At 47.3% G+C, this 15,526-nt stretch overlaps 2 protein-coding genes across 3 annotated transcripts; one reads left to right on the top strand and one right to left on the bottom strand.

Moving 5' to 3' along the window:
• Positions 1–23: 23 nt before the first annotated feature.
• Positions 24–10,814, top strand: msraa (methionine sulfoxide reductase Aa). Its single transcript, XM_011611773.2, has 6 exons — positions 24–172; positions 4,443–4,511; positions 4,652–4,771; positions 6,140–6,244; positions 6,803–6,909; positions 10,375–10,814. The coding sequence occupies exons 1-6, from the start codon at positions 37–39 to the stop codon at positions 10,531–10,533; spliced, it is 696 nt and encodes a 231-aa protein (XP_011610075.2). The 5' UTR covers positions 24–36; the 3' UTR covers positions 10,534–10,814.
• Positions 9,666–15,097, bottom strand: LOC101075758 (transcription factor E2F6-like). 2 transcript variants are annotated; one of them, XR_003891354.1, is made up of 11 exons: positions 14,897–15,097; positions 14,546–14,734; positions 14,381–14,406; positions 14,269–14,297; positions 13,859–14,045; positions 13,598–13,741; positions 13,408–13,522; positions 13,031–13,175; positions 12,628–12,725; positions 11,206–11,465; positions 9,666–9,932 (listed from the first exon to the last, which is right to left on the bottom strand). XR_003891354.1 is itself a non-coding variant. In XM_011611774.2 (10 exons), exons 2-9 carry the CDS (start codon positions 14,708–14,710, stop codon positions 12,658–12,660), a joined length of 879 nt encoding a protein of 292 aa, XP_011610076.2. In that variant the 5' UTR covers positions 14,711–14,734; positions 14,897–15,097; the 3' UTR covers positions 11,128–11,465; positions 12,628–12,657. The 2 variants fall into 2 exon arrangements, 1 of the variants encoding a protein (XP_011610076.2); XM_011611774.2 differs by lacking the exon at positions 9,666–9,932 and having other exon boundaries at positions 11,128–11,465.
• Between the last annotated feature and the right edge of the window lie 429 nt (positions 15,098–15,526).

Here is a 15,526-nt window from a genome sequence, read left to right as displayed (position 1 = left end):
AGCTGAGACGACCTGAGCCTCGGTGGCCGCTCCCCAATGCTTACTCCCTCCAGGCTGCGGCTCATCTTTCGTCATTTGGTGTACAGTCGAATGGGAGACATGTCCTCCAAAGCTCAGCTGCCCACCCCAGAAACGGCTCTTTCCGGCCGGGCTGACAGCATGAACGTCGCCGGTAAGAACCAGGCTGCTAGCGTAGAATGCTAACGTTAGCCTAGCAAAGCGGGGGAAGTTTAACCATCCGCAGGTGGATAATAGAGTCTTAGAATAGAGTCATAAAAATAGTTTAAAGATGCGAATGGTTTCTGGAAGGTTAAAGTACCATCGTTACACAATCTTCCATACAGCTGTAGAATAAATCCCACTGTAAATTCAGTTTTGGTAATAGTTTTGATGACAGTTCCGGAAATTGCCGAGAAGAGCCGAGCAGAATCGGAAAACCGTCGACTGGTATTTTGTGAGGAAATCGATCAGGAAATATAAACTTCAGACAAAATGTGTGGTGAACAAGCTTTTAGCATTACTTATGCTATGACCTGCGGCTGCGGCATTAAAGACGTTTATCCGTCCCAAGACAGGAAAACGGTAAATAAGTAGGTGTCTTAGAATTGTATGGTTTTTATTTTGACATTGAGGTGTCAGGATTGGAAGGGTTGCTTTTCCGGTCGTCCAAACTAATAAAAGTAGAATTCTGACCATTTATAGTCAAAATATTCTTGGAACTTTGTTTACCAAAGTGTCCTGAAACGCAGTATTTCAGGCGCCAGCGGTAAATACTTGCAGCTTGATTGTGTTTACCCTCAAATATGATGGCAGCTCTTTTTGGGAGCGTGTAAAAGAGCCGCACCTGTTTTGTGACTTTAGTGCGTGAACAAACGGACACAGGGCAGCAAGAGTTGGCAGGCAGAGCAGTTGGCACCGATCTGCCCCTCTTGATTACAAGTGAGGGGGCAGAAATCTGGCACACGATGAACAGACCTGCATTGGCACAAAACACACACACACACACACACACACACACACGGAATCACTCCTTACCCCCCAACATTCTCCAGAAGGTAAGAAAAATGGGTGCCAGCGTTAAGAGGACGGGTTTATTTTGGAGATTTAAAATGTCCCAGGGTGTCCAGTATGCTTTATGGGGTGGACTGGAGGGAAGGGGGGGGTCCACATACAAAAGAAGATGGGGGAAGAGTTTGCAGAGAGCATCAGACACCCTGGAGCATCGCCAAAGATCACAGAAATGCTGGTGGAAAGAGAGCGAGGGAGCAGAGTGGACGAGCCTTCAGTTCTGAGGACTGGCAGAGTTTCCTTCCTTTGTCTAACTGGATCAGGGCTGCGGCGCCACATCCTGGCGCGCTGGTGGCGCTCGCCGTGCCGGACCGGGACAGGTTCTGCTTGTGCAAGAGCGATGAGAGGAAAAGTGCTTTTTTGGGGCGAGCGAAAACTGTTGTGAAAAGGACAGAAAAGCAGATTTTAAAGGATGTTTTGCCTGAGACGCGTTGGACCTGAGCATCGGACCGACCGACCACGTAGGTTGAACCGAATCAACAGGCTGTAGCTTCTTTAAAGGAACCAACATCGTCTGCGCGCCAACGCCGCCGTCCCAGAGGTTTGTGAAGCTGTTATTCAGAAGAGCTGGAGCAGCATCGCTGCAGCTGCTTCAGGTGGTCGACCGAGCCAGACTTTGGACTCAGACAGTGAACTTTCAGAATTCTGTTGATTCATTTCAAGGTCTCTGTGCTTGTGAAAGAGCCAACCAGGAGGGAAATAGTTTGAACTGGTATTGGCCAGCAGGTCGCCTGTTCCATCCCAGATCGCAGAGCTGTTGGCTCGTGGCTCCTGTGACATCAGAATTAGAATCAATTCCAGATCGACAACCGTCATCACTTCTCGACCTTTGTGCTATTTCCTGGATCCTTTGGCCCAGTTTGGTGCCCAAAGCTGGAGGAGCGAAGGTTGTAACATCTCATGCAGACCAGGAGAATCTCCCCTGTAGCGTCTCCGGGGGCTTGAACTCAAAACCTCCCCATGTCTATGTGTGTGTCCTCCAACACACATGCGTTCTTTTTTTTAAAGATTTTAAGTTAGTTTCAGTAAAATCGGAGTTGAATCCTCCCGCAGCGGCGTCGGTCAGCTCCAGCTCTGACCTTTACTTGACCTCAGAGAGGGTGTTTGGGCTCCTGCTGTTGCTCAGCCAGCGGAGCGTTGGATCACCGTTCACCTGCTTTAAGCTTCCCCAAAACCACCGAAGAATAATGGTTCCTCCCGTTTTTTCCATCTGGCATCCTTCCACGTGAGCATACGCTAATGTCCTCAGTAGTGCAGTGAGACCGGCGGTGGTTGATGGTGACAGAATTGCTTCTGTGCAACGAGCTGTCCTGCTCACGTGCACCTCCTCACGTGCACCTCCTCAACAACCTCGGCCCTCAGATCCCTAAAATCAGGCTGATGTAGCCGCAGACGTTAACGCCATCGCCTGTAATGAGGAGCCGACGTAATAAAAAAAAACCCCACAAGGACGGCAATCAGTGAAGCTGATTGAGGGGCTCAGATGGTGAGAGAGGGAAAGAAATGGAGAGATGAGGAGGAGGAGGAGGAGGAAGATGAAGAAAGCAGGCAATCAGGGACGAGATGCTGGAGGAGGGTGGAGGGAGCTTACTTTGTAGATCTAATTGCAGAGCAGTTGGAGCAATTTCTTCAATGTGTGTGTTTGTGTGTGTGTGTGTGTGTGTGCGTGTGTGTGTGTGTGTGTGTGTGTACACTGTTCAATATCCCCTATCCTCACATTAGCTGCACCCTTTCATTTATCACTGTCAGCTCTGGGAGGAGCTTCGGTGAGAGACGCAGGTCTGATCCAGCAGATTATGTCTCCAGGAGAGGAGCAGAGGACAAAGAGACTCAGAACCTGCTGATGGAGGACTGGGAGACGGATCATCTCCATCGATTATTGATTATTGATCTGCTTTTGCTTCGTCCTCGGTGTGTTTCACTTTGTTTGCTGCTGAAATATTCAAGCGTGATAACGCACAAAAGATGAAAGAGCAGCAGCCTGACATCACATACATGTAGGCCTCAGCCGAAATAGAGCAGCACTAATGGAGCTGTGTGTGTGTGTGTGTGTGTGTGTGTGTGTGTGTGTGTGTGTGTGTGTGTGTGTGTGTGTGTGTGTGCGTGTGTGTGTGTGTGTGTGTGTCACAGATGTGTCGACCTGGATAAAGGCCTGTTCAGTGATCGAGCTTATTATTCTGACAGCATTTCAGGACCGGGAGGGTGACTGGTTTTACACACACACACACACACACACACACACACACACACACACACACACACACACTCTGTTTGAGGTGAAGTGTCCTGAAGTGTTTTATAACCTCTTTCACTACTGTTTCTGCCAAATAAAAGATAATGAATTAGCAGGCAGAAACATGGACAGACCGACCGACCGACCGACCGACCGAGCGACCGACCGAGCGACCGACCGACCGAGCGACCGACCGATCCTCTAGCGGCTCTATTGGACTGTGTGTAAGAATATGATTTCAATTAATCAACAGAAGGTGTTTGTCTGCTTGCGGGGTGATAAGAGCTTCAGAGAGAAGGTGTGTCAGAACTTTAATAATGACTCCACACGTCCCGAGCGTCAGAAAGGGTTTGTGTGAAAGCGAAGATAACCACAGGATATTAATGAGCGCTTCTGAAAAGGTGTCAAATATAGTTCTTCGTCTTAACTGAATACATATTTAAATGCTTGTCCTCAGTTCTGCTCTGACTTCAGAGACGAAACCTACAAGAACGGAACCCTTTTTTTTTCAGCATTTATTTTTGTATTATTCAGTAGCGTGTTGCCGGGCCTCGTGCGCTCACAAACGGTGATAGCGGTGGTGCCTGAGCAGGTTGGTGCTGTAGCGCCATCAGGTGCACCCCAGAGCTAAAGCTAATGGAGACACCTGCGCAGGTAGAGCGCCGGGACGGTCTCATCCTTTTCTAATAATCTGTAGGATTTGATCTGGGCAGATTCAGATATGTAGGCTTAGTTAGTGAAGGCCACACCAGTGTGCACGTGTGCACGTCTGTGGTGATGCATGTGGGGGGGTTGCAGAGGGGGCTGGAGGATTCCAGCTGTTGGGTTCATTCTCATTCCACCTCATCTCATTTAGTTGAAATCATTTCCCTCCCCCACAGATTCATTGTAGATCCAGCCATCTGTAAGCACGCTCACACACACTCTCTCTCTCTCTCTCTCACACACACACACACACACACACACACACACACACATACTTGTCTTCATCTACACCTGGTGTCAGGTTGATTAAGCTCATGTTTGGAGCTAAATACGGAAGCTTTGACTGCCCTCAACTGTGAGCTGATCTATCTGGGGTCGTCTCTCATGACTGACTGCAGATCTTAAATTCTCCTCCTCGTTTGTCATCCCCTCGCAGCCAAACATGACGTGAACGGCAACAAGACTCTTCCGCCTTTCCCAGAGGGAACAGAGATGGTCATGTTTGGTACGTTGGACTCTTCCTCCTGTGCATGTTCGGGCCTTCTGCATGCTGCGGCCACAGCCCGTGCACATCAGCGCGTTTGAAAGCTCTGGACTGGTGTCAGTGTGTGCATTATAAAAACAGTCTTCTCATGGTTTTTGAAGGTATGGGCTGTTTCTGGGGTGCAGAGAGGAAACTCTGGAGAGAGAAGGGAGTTTATTCCACCCAGGTGGGCTACTCAGGAGGGTACACACCTAATCCCACCTACAAAGAAGTCTGTACAGGTAGGTGCTGTAGCTACAAAGGTAAACTGGTTGTTGAATATGGCTTTAACTTTATACGCTGTTTCAGTTTCCTTTGATCAGAACAGTACCAACTCTGGATTATGGCAGCAGCATAAAAACCAAGTCAGTAGTGAGATAGTGAGGCCAACACTACACACCACTTCTGCTCCTCCTTAATGATTTATTACCTGAAATATGCTGAATTCATGCATATGTAATGAGAGGGATGCAGTTCATTAGCAGTTCCAGGGCTGGTAGAGAATCATTTGTCCTGGAGAGCCACAATGTTTCTCTGAGTAACATAGTCAGCTAAGCTGTTAGCATTTATTCATTCACTGATCATGAACGGTACCAGCAAGTAACAACATGCATACCTCACGCTGCGGATCCACCCAGGTCTATAAAACCGCAACTGTTACAATGCAGCTGCTGATTGTGTTTAATTTAAATCACCGATTTAGTGATGCGTTTTACCGGAGGCCAGTTTGATGCAGCAGATTTCTGCACGGTGGGATAAATTAAGACTTTTTTTTCTGCTTTAAAAAAAGAGTAATATTGGCTGCGTGTTGCCCACAGAGAGCCGGTACAGTGTGGAAAATCAAGACCTAATAAAGAGATTGAATAATTTCCCCCAGGTCCTATTGTTGTAAGACTATGGAGCAGGCCCTGATGGTGTGATGGGGTGTGATGAGTGTCCAGACCTCCCAGTGATTCCTCCAGCTGGTCAGCACAAAGTGATGCTGTCCTACCTGCAGCGCCGCCCGTTTAACATCTCTGAAAGATCCTAGATTAGCAGGGACGCCATCACAGCGAGCCGAACAATGCTAAAGCTAAAGCTGCTAAACGTTCCACACACCACAAGATGGAGGAACTCCAAGATGAAATATACAGCTTTACAGTCTCAACATAAAAACCCTCCTCTGAGTAGGTTCTTCTGGCTGACACGTCGCAGGTCTTCATGTCTCTGTTCTGCCTCCAGCATCGTCTTCATGCCTCGTCCTGTCCTGGATCAATTTATTCCTCTGAGATCGGCTCACTGAGGCATTTGTTTAATATCGAGCGCAGCTTTGGCTCCGCTCAGCAATATCTGCTGTAAGAATCCAGAACTATTTATATTAAAAAAGGAATAAGTCACAGAGGGAGACGTCGAGGTGAAGGAACGGGTCACGCTCATTACTGAGGCCTGCTGCAGACTGTTTGCTGACTGAGGACGGATGTTTGGATTCACGGTTAAAACTGAAGCTGAAAAGAAAAATGTTCTGGTCCCGACGCTCGGCGGCCCAGACGAGCTCTGTGGCTGCCGCGGGGTTCACCGACAAACCCACCGCCGGCGGACACAGGAGAACCCACAGATGTTGTATGTTGCAGGCATGACAGGACACACGGAGGTGGTCAGAGTCGTCTTCTACCCCGACAAGATCAGCTTTGCCAACCTGCTGAAGGTTTTCTGGGAGAGTCACGACCCGACTCAAGGTACAGCCCTCCCATGTTATTGGTCCACTACCCTGAGGATGTTGATCCCAAACTGAGGGGTCAGAGGTCAGCCTGCACTGATAGAGGAGAGGGGGGCTCCACAATGACCTCTGACCCCTCAGTATCAGATCTACGTTTACAGGATATCGGACCAAAACGGTGACGTATAAAACACGATGGGTGAATGACGTTAGCATGTATCCACCGTGCAAGTGTGGGAAGAAGAGACAGGAATGAATGTAAGCTGAAGCTGAAACGCAGCCGTGAGCAGAAGCACCGAGGCTGTGATCAAAAGCAGATAAGCTCCCGAGAGAAGGATTAACAGATGCAGATTTTGGCTCTCAGATCTTTGAGTTTAGCAAACATGGTGGCTGACAGGCTGACGAGCAGACACGGATAATAAAAACACCAGGACACTTGCTGAAAATGCAGCCACTGTTCTGCCAACAGAGATGCAGAATGTGTTTGGAAGCATCGTCAGCTGTAGATGTTCTCCTGCCAGCAAAGGACTAAAGCCTTTGTTTGTGTGTGTGTGTGTGTGTGTGTGTGTGTGTTCAGGGATGCGGCAGGGCAACGATATGGGGACCACATATCGCTCCGCCATCTACACCTACACGCAGCAGCAGCTGGAGGAAGCTCTGGCCTCCAAAGATCAATACCAGAAGGTGCTCTCCTTTCCTTCCTCCCTTCTTTGACTACGTTTCCCAGCATGCCTCTTTTGCTCAGTCGTGCCCATATGTTTAAAAGTCTACACGTGCAAACAAACGTTCATACGTTCGCTCTGCTCACTTCTCGCCTGCTGAGACTTCTGCACCACCAACCCACCAACAGAGCCGTTACCATAGAAACTGAGAACGAGGTTTCTCTTTTATTCTCTAGTTTCCAGTTTTTTCCCTTTGTTCGTCCCTCCTTATCCGTCCAAATATTTGTTCCTGTTATCAGAATCCTGAAGTCTCTCTCTCTCGCTCTCTCTATTTCACATCCATCGTTTCTTCAGCCTCAAACTGGAACAAATGATCGGATAGAACAAACATTTATTTGGTTTTATACATTTTAAATATATTAGAATGCATAGAAATTAATAATTTAACACAGACATTTTAAAAAAGTTACACCATCAGCTTGGGAAGCATCTTTATCTCCTTGATCTGAAAACTGTTCATTCATCATCTGAATATTTATAATTAGGCACCTAAGGCAACCAAAGGTTGGCTGTGAGCCGCCCCCCGGTGGTGGGATGCAGGAAGACAACAATCAACGTCTCATCTCACCGATTTAAATGAGGCCAAACTGATATTTCTGATGAGATGTTCCATACCTCAGAGATGCAGCAAAGCCTCCTGACTGAGACCAGAGCAGCTGCTCTGCTCCCAGAGATGATGACATGTAGCTGTGTGTGAGTGTGTGTGAGTGTGTGTGTGTTTTTGCTCTTCGCCTCTTTAATCTGTGTTTTTCTGCTCAACAGATACAGTCGATACTGTTTCTCTTTATCTTTCCTTCAATCTTTCTAGGTTTGCTTTCCTTCGTCATCTTTTTTTTCTCACCAGATTGTCTCTCCCCACCCTCTCCCATCTGTGTGAGTGTGTGTGTGTGTGTGTGTGTGTGTGCCATTGGCCTATAGCAAACACAATCTATGCCAAACCATCTGGGCCTTAAATCTGTCCTCTGCTGAAATCGCTTTAGTTGCAAACTGGGCCTCACTGGTGTTCAGATTAAACGTCCGTCCCCTCACATTTCTAACACTGTTTGCGCTGAAGCTTTAACGTGTGTAAACCTGCTCCCATAAACCTTCCTGTGGAGACAAGGTTTTCTGTTCCTGCTAACGTCTTCACACTGCAACTGTCAGTGTGTTCACTGGAGTCCGTTTCTCTGGTTCTGCGTGTGTGTGTGTGTGGGTGGGTGTGTGTGGGTGGGTGGGATGATGGATGGATGATCTTACACCAAGCTGTCTTCACCATTAGCCTGGACTGTGACGTTGTCCTCTGGGACCAACTCTTATTACCTTCCTCTGTAGCTCTTCTTTGTTGTCGCGTCAACGCGCTGTTTATGTTTTTCTTTCCATTCCAGACAAATTTGATATGTTAAAAAAGCAGATGAGAAAGAGGTGAAGTGATGAGAGAGAGATTAAGGTGGTGTCAGAGTATTGATGAGCTTCACTGAGCTGCCTGGCTTGATTGTGTTGTTCACACAGGGAGTGATCTTCAGGGTGTGTGTGCGCGCGTGTGTGTGTGTCTAAGGTACAACAGAACATTATCTTGTTGATGTCAGTGGTTTCCACCCTACTCTTCTTTTGCCTTCGGCCCATCATTAGGATGAGCACTGCATCAAAATGGCAGGTGGAGGTAAAACACTGTGTGCGTGTGTGCGTGTGTGCGTGTGTGTGTGAGAGAGAGAGTGCTCATTTCTCTGGCATCTTTTCTTCCTGATAAACATTCTTTTCAAACATTCATGTCTGTCTACTGTTTCCTGTCTCTGCTGTCTGGAACCATTGGCTCCAGTATTTCTGAACGTGTCAGTTTCTTCCCTGTTTAAATATTTCCTCTCCTCTCATGGCAGCTTATCAGCATTGTTCACATTTCTTTGCTTTACCAGTGCAGTCAAGGTATTTTGCATTTCAAATGAGAAATCTCCGTCTCTGACATGCAAATGAAAGGATGTAAATTATGCATTTTTAGCAGGCTGCTAACGTGGCCACTCTGGAAGACCGAGGAGACGCTGGAAAACCAGCCGTTTGGGGTGGAATCTGGGAGAAATATGGAGCATTTATTATCTGGGATGTTTTGAAGGTGGTTCTGGAAGGATTTCACCAGTTTACTGACCTTTAATGAGGTTCTGATGTTGGAAAGAGTCGTTGGGGTCATAACATGGGTCCAAATGCCGGTTTAAAATTCTTGGTGGATCAGATTCTTGTCCTTGTGATGTTGACACAGGACGTTAGGTGTGTGTGTGTGTGTGTGTGAGTGAGCGACCACTGCCCATTAAGTCTCTAATATTAGCTGTTTTATGTTGCTCTTGTGTTTTCTTACACAGCATCTCTGACTCATCAGGTTTGTTTGCTGACATTTCCTTTAACGAGTTTCGAGCGCCAACGTCAATGAAGTTAAAATGGTTTGGCAACAATTACCCCTCTAACTGTTGGAGGCATCAGTGTGTGAAATTACACAGCACCACCTCCGGTCTCTTCGTCTTTCTATAAATAAACCAAAGCTTTCTTGTATTTCAACTCAAACTGGGGATGTGTTCGCAGCAGCAGCAGCAGCAGCAGCAGCTATATTAATAACCACGGCTGACGGTAGCGCGTGGATCTCAACGGTGCTGCTCTGCCCTTAATGTGCAGTTTGTACTGAACCTGTCAGCGGCGTTCATGACTGCAGCTGAAACAGCCGGTAAACGCAGCTTAAATTAAAAAGATGGATTCACATTTGATTGAATGGGTTGAATTAACATCAGCACCACTTTAATTTTACTGGAAGGCACCTTTAAACAGAACCGTCACCCCATTTAGTGTGCAGACATTTTTAAATTCCCCTTAAGAACCTACAAAGGCAGCATTTAGATGGTGATAACGTCACAATAACACACATCCATAACTCCTGGACATCGCTGTAGCGCCGGGGATGCTGGGAGCTTAACTGGGCACCATGGACACCACGTCAGAGGAGGAAGAGCTGCTGGCTTCTTTTTGCTTCTGTATGAGATGGAAAACTGAACGTTAAGCCGGTCTGGCCGTAGCAGCGCCCTCTGGTGGCTGGAAACCGCAGTGCAGTGGAGTGAGGGCGCAGAAGGACAACTGCGAGCCACAAACACAAAATACGTGCACGGATAAATATTGTATCACTGCAGGCAAGAAGAAGGAAAGACTGAGTCTTTACATCCTGTTCTGGGTCGTCGTCTCCTGCAGAGCCGCAGTCATAAAAATTACATGGCGCATTCAATATTGAAGCCGCGCAGGCAGTAAATAAAGCGGCATGAAACTTTAATAGCTTCTAAACAAGGACGGCGGCGCCAGAACATGTGCAGCAGCCTAAAGCTTCGTCTGAATATACGAGCAGAGACAAAGCAGCCGCCCCGGGTTTGCTCAGCTCATTTGAGCTCATGCTGAGATAAACGGAACTTTGTTCTTCCCTCAGGTTCTGTCAGAGAGCGGTTTCGGACCCATCACCACCGAGATCGCAGAAGCCAAACCGTTCTACTACGCTGAGGATTATCACCAGCAGTACCTGAACAAAATCCCTGATGGGTACTGTGGTCTGAAGGGGACGGGGGTCTCCTGCCCAACCAGGGGCTGAAGGTGGAGACCATGAATAACCTGATGTCCTGCTGCCAGTCGTCTCACACTGGGAAACTCCTCATTATGTTGGTTCTGAGTGCCTATAGAATCTATACAACCATATACTATCGAATGACCTTAAATTATACAGTTAAGTTATTGTGTGTGCTGGGTTTAAGACTTTGGAGTTTCAGAAGGGAACCTTCAGGAAGGGACTGGTGGAACTGTTTTCTTTGGGTGGCACTTTTCTCTTTTCCTCCTTTTGTTTTTCATGGAGCTGAATAAAAGACTAATTTCACATTTGGAGAAATCATCATTTTTTAGAGGGAATTTAAACGCTCTGATTAAACAAAAAGGGGGATGAAACCGGCAGAACGTGCAGGATTATCTGAGAGCGTGCAGCCGCAGGGCCTCCACAGATAAAACTGCACGGTTGAGTGTTTGTTCTGCGCACGTGCACGTGTCTCATCAGGCTTAATCTGCATCTGGAGATGAAACACCTGCCAGGTGGATGAACGGGCACAGAGGAGGCGCTGGTGAATGCAGGTGTGCCTCGGCGGCACCTCTGAGCAGAGCCAGAGCGGCAGCATCAGCAGGAACACAAACGCTCGCTACATCCTTAAAAAACCTCTTTTAATCTAATTCAAACCAATGTCAGACAGAAACCACAGAGCCAGAATAAAAACCCCACCTGGGAACGACTCAAATGTCAGAAGATTCAACACAGGTCAGTAGCTTCAACTGGTGCTGTGATCATCTGAAGCTTCAGATCCAGTCCTGTGGCTGTAAGATGGCATTCTTCAGGGATCAGTTCTTCAACCCTTTACATTCAGCCAATAAATGCTGGGCTTCGGGGCAAAAATGGAATTTCCCCAAACTCAATCAGGACCACGTGTCCAAATCCTGTGGTCTGGATCTGAGCTTTGATGGCTGTATCAGGTCCGAGTCCAACTGTTGAAGGGAAGGGAATCTAGATCAAAATCTCTCCTTCAACTCACACATTAAATTAGTCTCTAGAAGTGCCTTTTTTCACCTGAGGAACATCACAAAGATCAGGAAGCTACTGACGCGGCCTGATGCTGAAACGTTAGTTCATGCATTTGTTACTTCCAGGCTGGACTACTGTAACTCTTTATTATCAGGGCGTCCAAACAACTCTTTAAGAAGCCTCCAGCTGATCCAAAATGCTGCAGCCAGAGTTCTGACAGGTATTGACAAAAGAGATCACATAACTCCTGTAAAGGCCTAGCTCCATCCTACCTGGAGGAGCTAGTGACACCTTACCAGCCCAATAGACCGCTCCGCTCTCAGAATGCTGGTCTACTTGTAGTCCCCAGAGTCTCTAGGAGTAGAATGGGGGGCTGAGCATTTAGCTACCAGGCCCCCTGCTATGGAACCAGCTCCCTGTCCAGGTACGGGAGGCTGACTCCATTGCTACTTTTAAGATCAGACTTAAAACCTTCCTCTTTGAAAAAGCTTATTATCACTAATTCATTAGTTCCAGTTACTATCATAGACAGCCAAATTATCATACTTAGGGGGTCGACTAATCGTTAGGTCACATCTTAGCTATGCTGTTATAGGCCAAGGCTGCTTGGGTCCAGAAACATGATCACCTGACAGGCCTCTGTCACCCCACTGGGTCATGGTTTCCTCTCCTCTCCTCTCCTCTCCTCTCCTCTCCTCTCCTCTCCTCTCCTCTCCTCTCCCTCTCCTCTCCCTCTCCTCTCCTCTCTACCCAGCCCCCCCATCAGCAGGAGGGCCCCCCTACATGAGCCTGGTCCTGCTCAAGGTTTCTTCCTGTTAAAGGGGAGTTTTTCCTGCCACTGTTGCTTGTCTGGGGTCAGGCCCTGGGATTCTGGAAAGCGCCTTGAAACAATTTTGATTGTATAAGACGCTATATAAATAAAGATTGATTTAGAGCATTAGATCCTCCCTCTGTGAGATGTGAAGATGGAGACAAGTTTCTCCATGCCTCACTGCGAAGGCTCGTGCGGGCATTTCCCATCAGGCCGAGCAATTCACCCGGAGGTTGGCAGAGAGCGGATCACCCCCTCCCAATAGGACCATCCTGACAGGATGTGGCGCATTGTTTTAGTCATGTGATCCATACCTGCAAACCAGCTCAAGCAGTTTGCTGATTCTAAGTGAGGATGTGCGGGGCCTCCTGGTGGCGGAGTGGCAACATATCCTGCGTAGACCCGCGAGAATCTAGGAAATAACACATTTATTAACACGTGTTATAAACAGCGTCCTCATGAAGTCAGCAGAGACGATGATTTGTGTCGTCACCACGGCAACAGTTGTTCAAACTAACTTTGTGAGGGCTTTTTAATTGTTATCTGATAGTTTCAGATCAGATTAAAGTAGACTGAGAACAGGTGAGGAGGGGACTGAAACTGTGGGGCGACTCCTGCACACCTCCAGACTCAAGATGACACCAGAGGAAGTGGCAATTGCAGACTTTAGCTTAGTTAGCAAGGTGTTGCTAAATAACCAGAGTAGCAGTTTCACACCTGTTGACTGTATTTTTGTCCTGATCCGACTCTCCTCCAGATCCAAGAAGCAGGCGCTGCCGTCTGCGTCATGACCTGAACCCAGCTCACAGGTCAGGACAATGAAGGGTTGCCGATTCGCCGTCAGGTGGACCTGAATGCTGTCCTGCAGCACAGCATCAGAGGAATGATGTCACTTCCTCCATTAGCACCATCACAAATTCAACTGATATAAAATCACTTCATATAGAAGTAGATCAAGCAAATATCGATGTGCGAGCAAGCGTAGCAAGTATTAGCGTAGACAATACGCCCCAGACGCAAGAGAACATGGAGGGGGGCTACAGGAAGGGGCGGGGCATGTGTTGGGCTCTCGTGGCCTGCGTGGGGCTGCGTACCTCAGTTGGAACTGGGATCTCCAGTTTGCTTTCCTCTGGAGCTCTGACCGCTATCACTGTCTGTTCCTGGAAGGTCTGGAGGAGCCTGATGTCCTCATGGGTCACGTAGGCCCACGTGAATAAAAGGTAAAGGAAAATTTTCATGCTCTTCCAATGAATGAAGAGGGATGACAAGCGTCCCCAAGGATATGTGGAGTATTTCAAGTTATCCGTCATGTCGAACAGCTGCTGGGCACAACGCTTGATGAGGCCATCTAAGGTGGACTCCACCTGCTTTAGCCTTTGCAGCTCTGTACACTTGTTTGAGAGGAACACTGAGATTGGATGTTTTCCTCTGTGGAGGCAAAAGAAGGAGAATCAGAACAGCTTCAAACCAACATCTCTGCTAACACAATGAACAAGTAACAGGCGGCTCAACGTGCACACAGAAACGCCCTTTTCCCTGACGTACATCCAGCGGACCCTGTTTTTGGACTCTTTCTCGATGACCTGAATGCCGTACAGCGTACTGGTGATGTCATAAAGTCTTCGGCGGTGGGTCTGAAGCCTTCTGGTCACGTGGGTGAGATCCACTGAGCAACCGGGGGCCTCCTGCATCAGCTGCAGGAACCGGCGGGTCAGCAGGTGCAGAGACATTTCTGGACAACCAAGTTAGCGTTTGGATTTTATAGTCAGCGAAACCATCACAGCATATTTGACACAACAATGTGTAGTAAAGCTAAATTGAGAATTGGGAGCTTGTGATCGGCCAATGGTGACATCCAAGCACATTAGTGAACGATGAGGCAACACTTTGTTATTAAAAGAAGATTTGAAGCATGCTGATGCGTCTGAAACTGACTCCACTGTTAATGTTCTCACTTGATCTGGAGTACCGCTTGATCGTAGTCCTGTCAGTCAGAGGAAAACTGAGATTAAAAACACAGATTAGCAGGACAGACGTGGACGTCTTCCACGTGGCGCTGTTTCTTACCCTTTTCTTGGGGCTTTGCTGAGACCCTGAAGGAGACAAACAAAACACTTTGGCTTGTTTTTTCCTCCCTGACATTCGCCCGAACATTTCTGGGTTCTCGGCAGAGAACAGTACCCATGTGTGTGACGCCTGTTATCAAAGATAGACTTGTGGGAAAACACAAACCTCTGGTTCAGATGACATGCCCTCTTCGTCTTTGATATCATTCTCCTCCTCTTCATCAGTGGACTCAAACCTGATGACAGGAGTGGCATCAGGACGGACTTGACCAACAGAGATGTCCACTGGCAAGAAGCAGTCCCCAATAAACTGGGATTCACCTCTGTCCATCTCCCTCTGCACAGCCAGCAACACCTGAGCAACCAATGATCCATCAGGAAGAGTCATGGAGAATTAGATACCTGTTATATAACTGTCTGCTGAAATAACGTTAAAAACACTGCCTGTATAGACCAGCCAAGCATTATTATTTGCAGAACTCTGTCTGGATCTTTAGGGAATCTAAACACTCTTTACCCTCTGGTTCCGAGACTCCAGCTTCGTCTTCGGATAACGAGAAAAGGTTTCGCGTGTTCGGACTAATTTGTTACCATCGCTATAAACCAGCGTTTACAACGTGGAACAGCCCGACACACCAATGTGTTCGTGCGTGTTTATCCTAACGCTAATTAGGCGCATTGTTTACACGGGAAGTTCATACCGGAAATACATGTTTGTGCCCCGGAAGTGCAAACGTGAAAGCTGGTTTGGCGCGAAATGTTACTTGTAATACGCCATAGATGTCGCTATAAAAAATTGTGAAAACATACGTAGTATTTAAAATGTAATATAGATTATATCACAATTCTAAAGCGATTGCTGACCATCTACTTTAACTTCATCCTTTTGACGTTTTTGCAGCTTCACTAACGTCTAACCATTAGTATTCACAGTACAGATAAATATTCAAGTACATGTACAGTTTAGAGTTACAACATTAGAACCTGTACAGGAGAAATTGAACAAAGAAGAATTAAAGTAAATTTTTAAAAAATGATATGAACTGGTAATGCAGTTGTTCCACCAGGGGGCAGTGTTGGAAAATGATTGCTCATCTTGACATCAGTTACGACTTGAAGAGAAGTCTGTGTAGATTCTCAGTCATCC

The sequence above is a fragment of the Takifugu rubripes genome, chromosome 16 (assembly GCF_901000725.2).
Source record: "Takifugu rubripes chromosome 16, fTakRub1.2, whole genome shotgun sequence".
NCBI lineage: Eukaryota > Metazoa > Chordata > Actinopteri > Tetraodontiformes > Tetraodontidae > Takifugu > Takifugu rubripes.
This window is presented reverse-complemented; position numbering and strand designations above follow the sequence as displayed.

Excerpts from the sequence above, each read along its gene's own strand:
- msraa (XM_011611773.2), top strand. The coding sequence starts at position 37 with ATGCTTACTCCCTCCAGGCTGCGGCTCATCTTTCGTCATTTGGTGTAC. Across the intron at positions 4,512-4,651 it reads AACAGAGATGGTCATGTTTG|GTATGGGCTGTTTCTGGGGT; the intron begins GTACGTTGGACT and ends TGGTTTTTGAAG. Across the intron at positions 6,910-10,374 it reads CCAAAGATCAATACCAGAAG|GTTCTGTCAGAGAGCGGTTT; the intron begins GTGCTCTCCTTT and ends TTCTTCCCTCAG.
- LOC101075758 (XM_011611774.2), bottom strand. The coding sequence starts at position 14,710 with ATGGACAGAGGTGAATCCCAGTTTATTGGGGACTGCTTCTTGCCAGTG. Across the intron at positions 14,407-14,545 it reads GCATGTCATCTGAACCAGAG|GGTCTCAGCAAAGCCCCAAG; the intron begins GTTTGTGTTTTC and ends TGTCTCCTTCAG. Across the intron at positions 13,523-13,597 it reads GATAACTTGAAATACTCCAC|GTGGGCCTACGTGACCCATG; the intron begins ATATCCTTGGGG and ends CCTTTTATTCAC.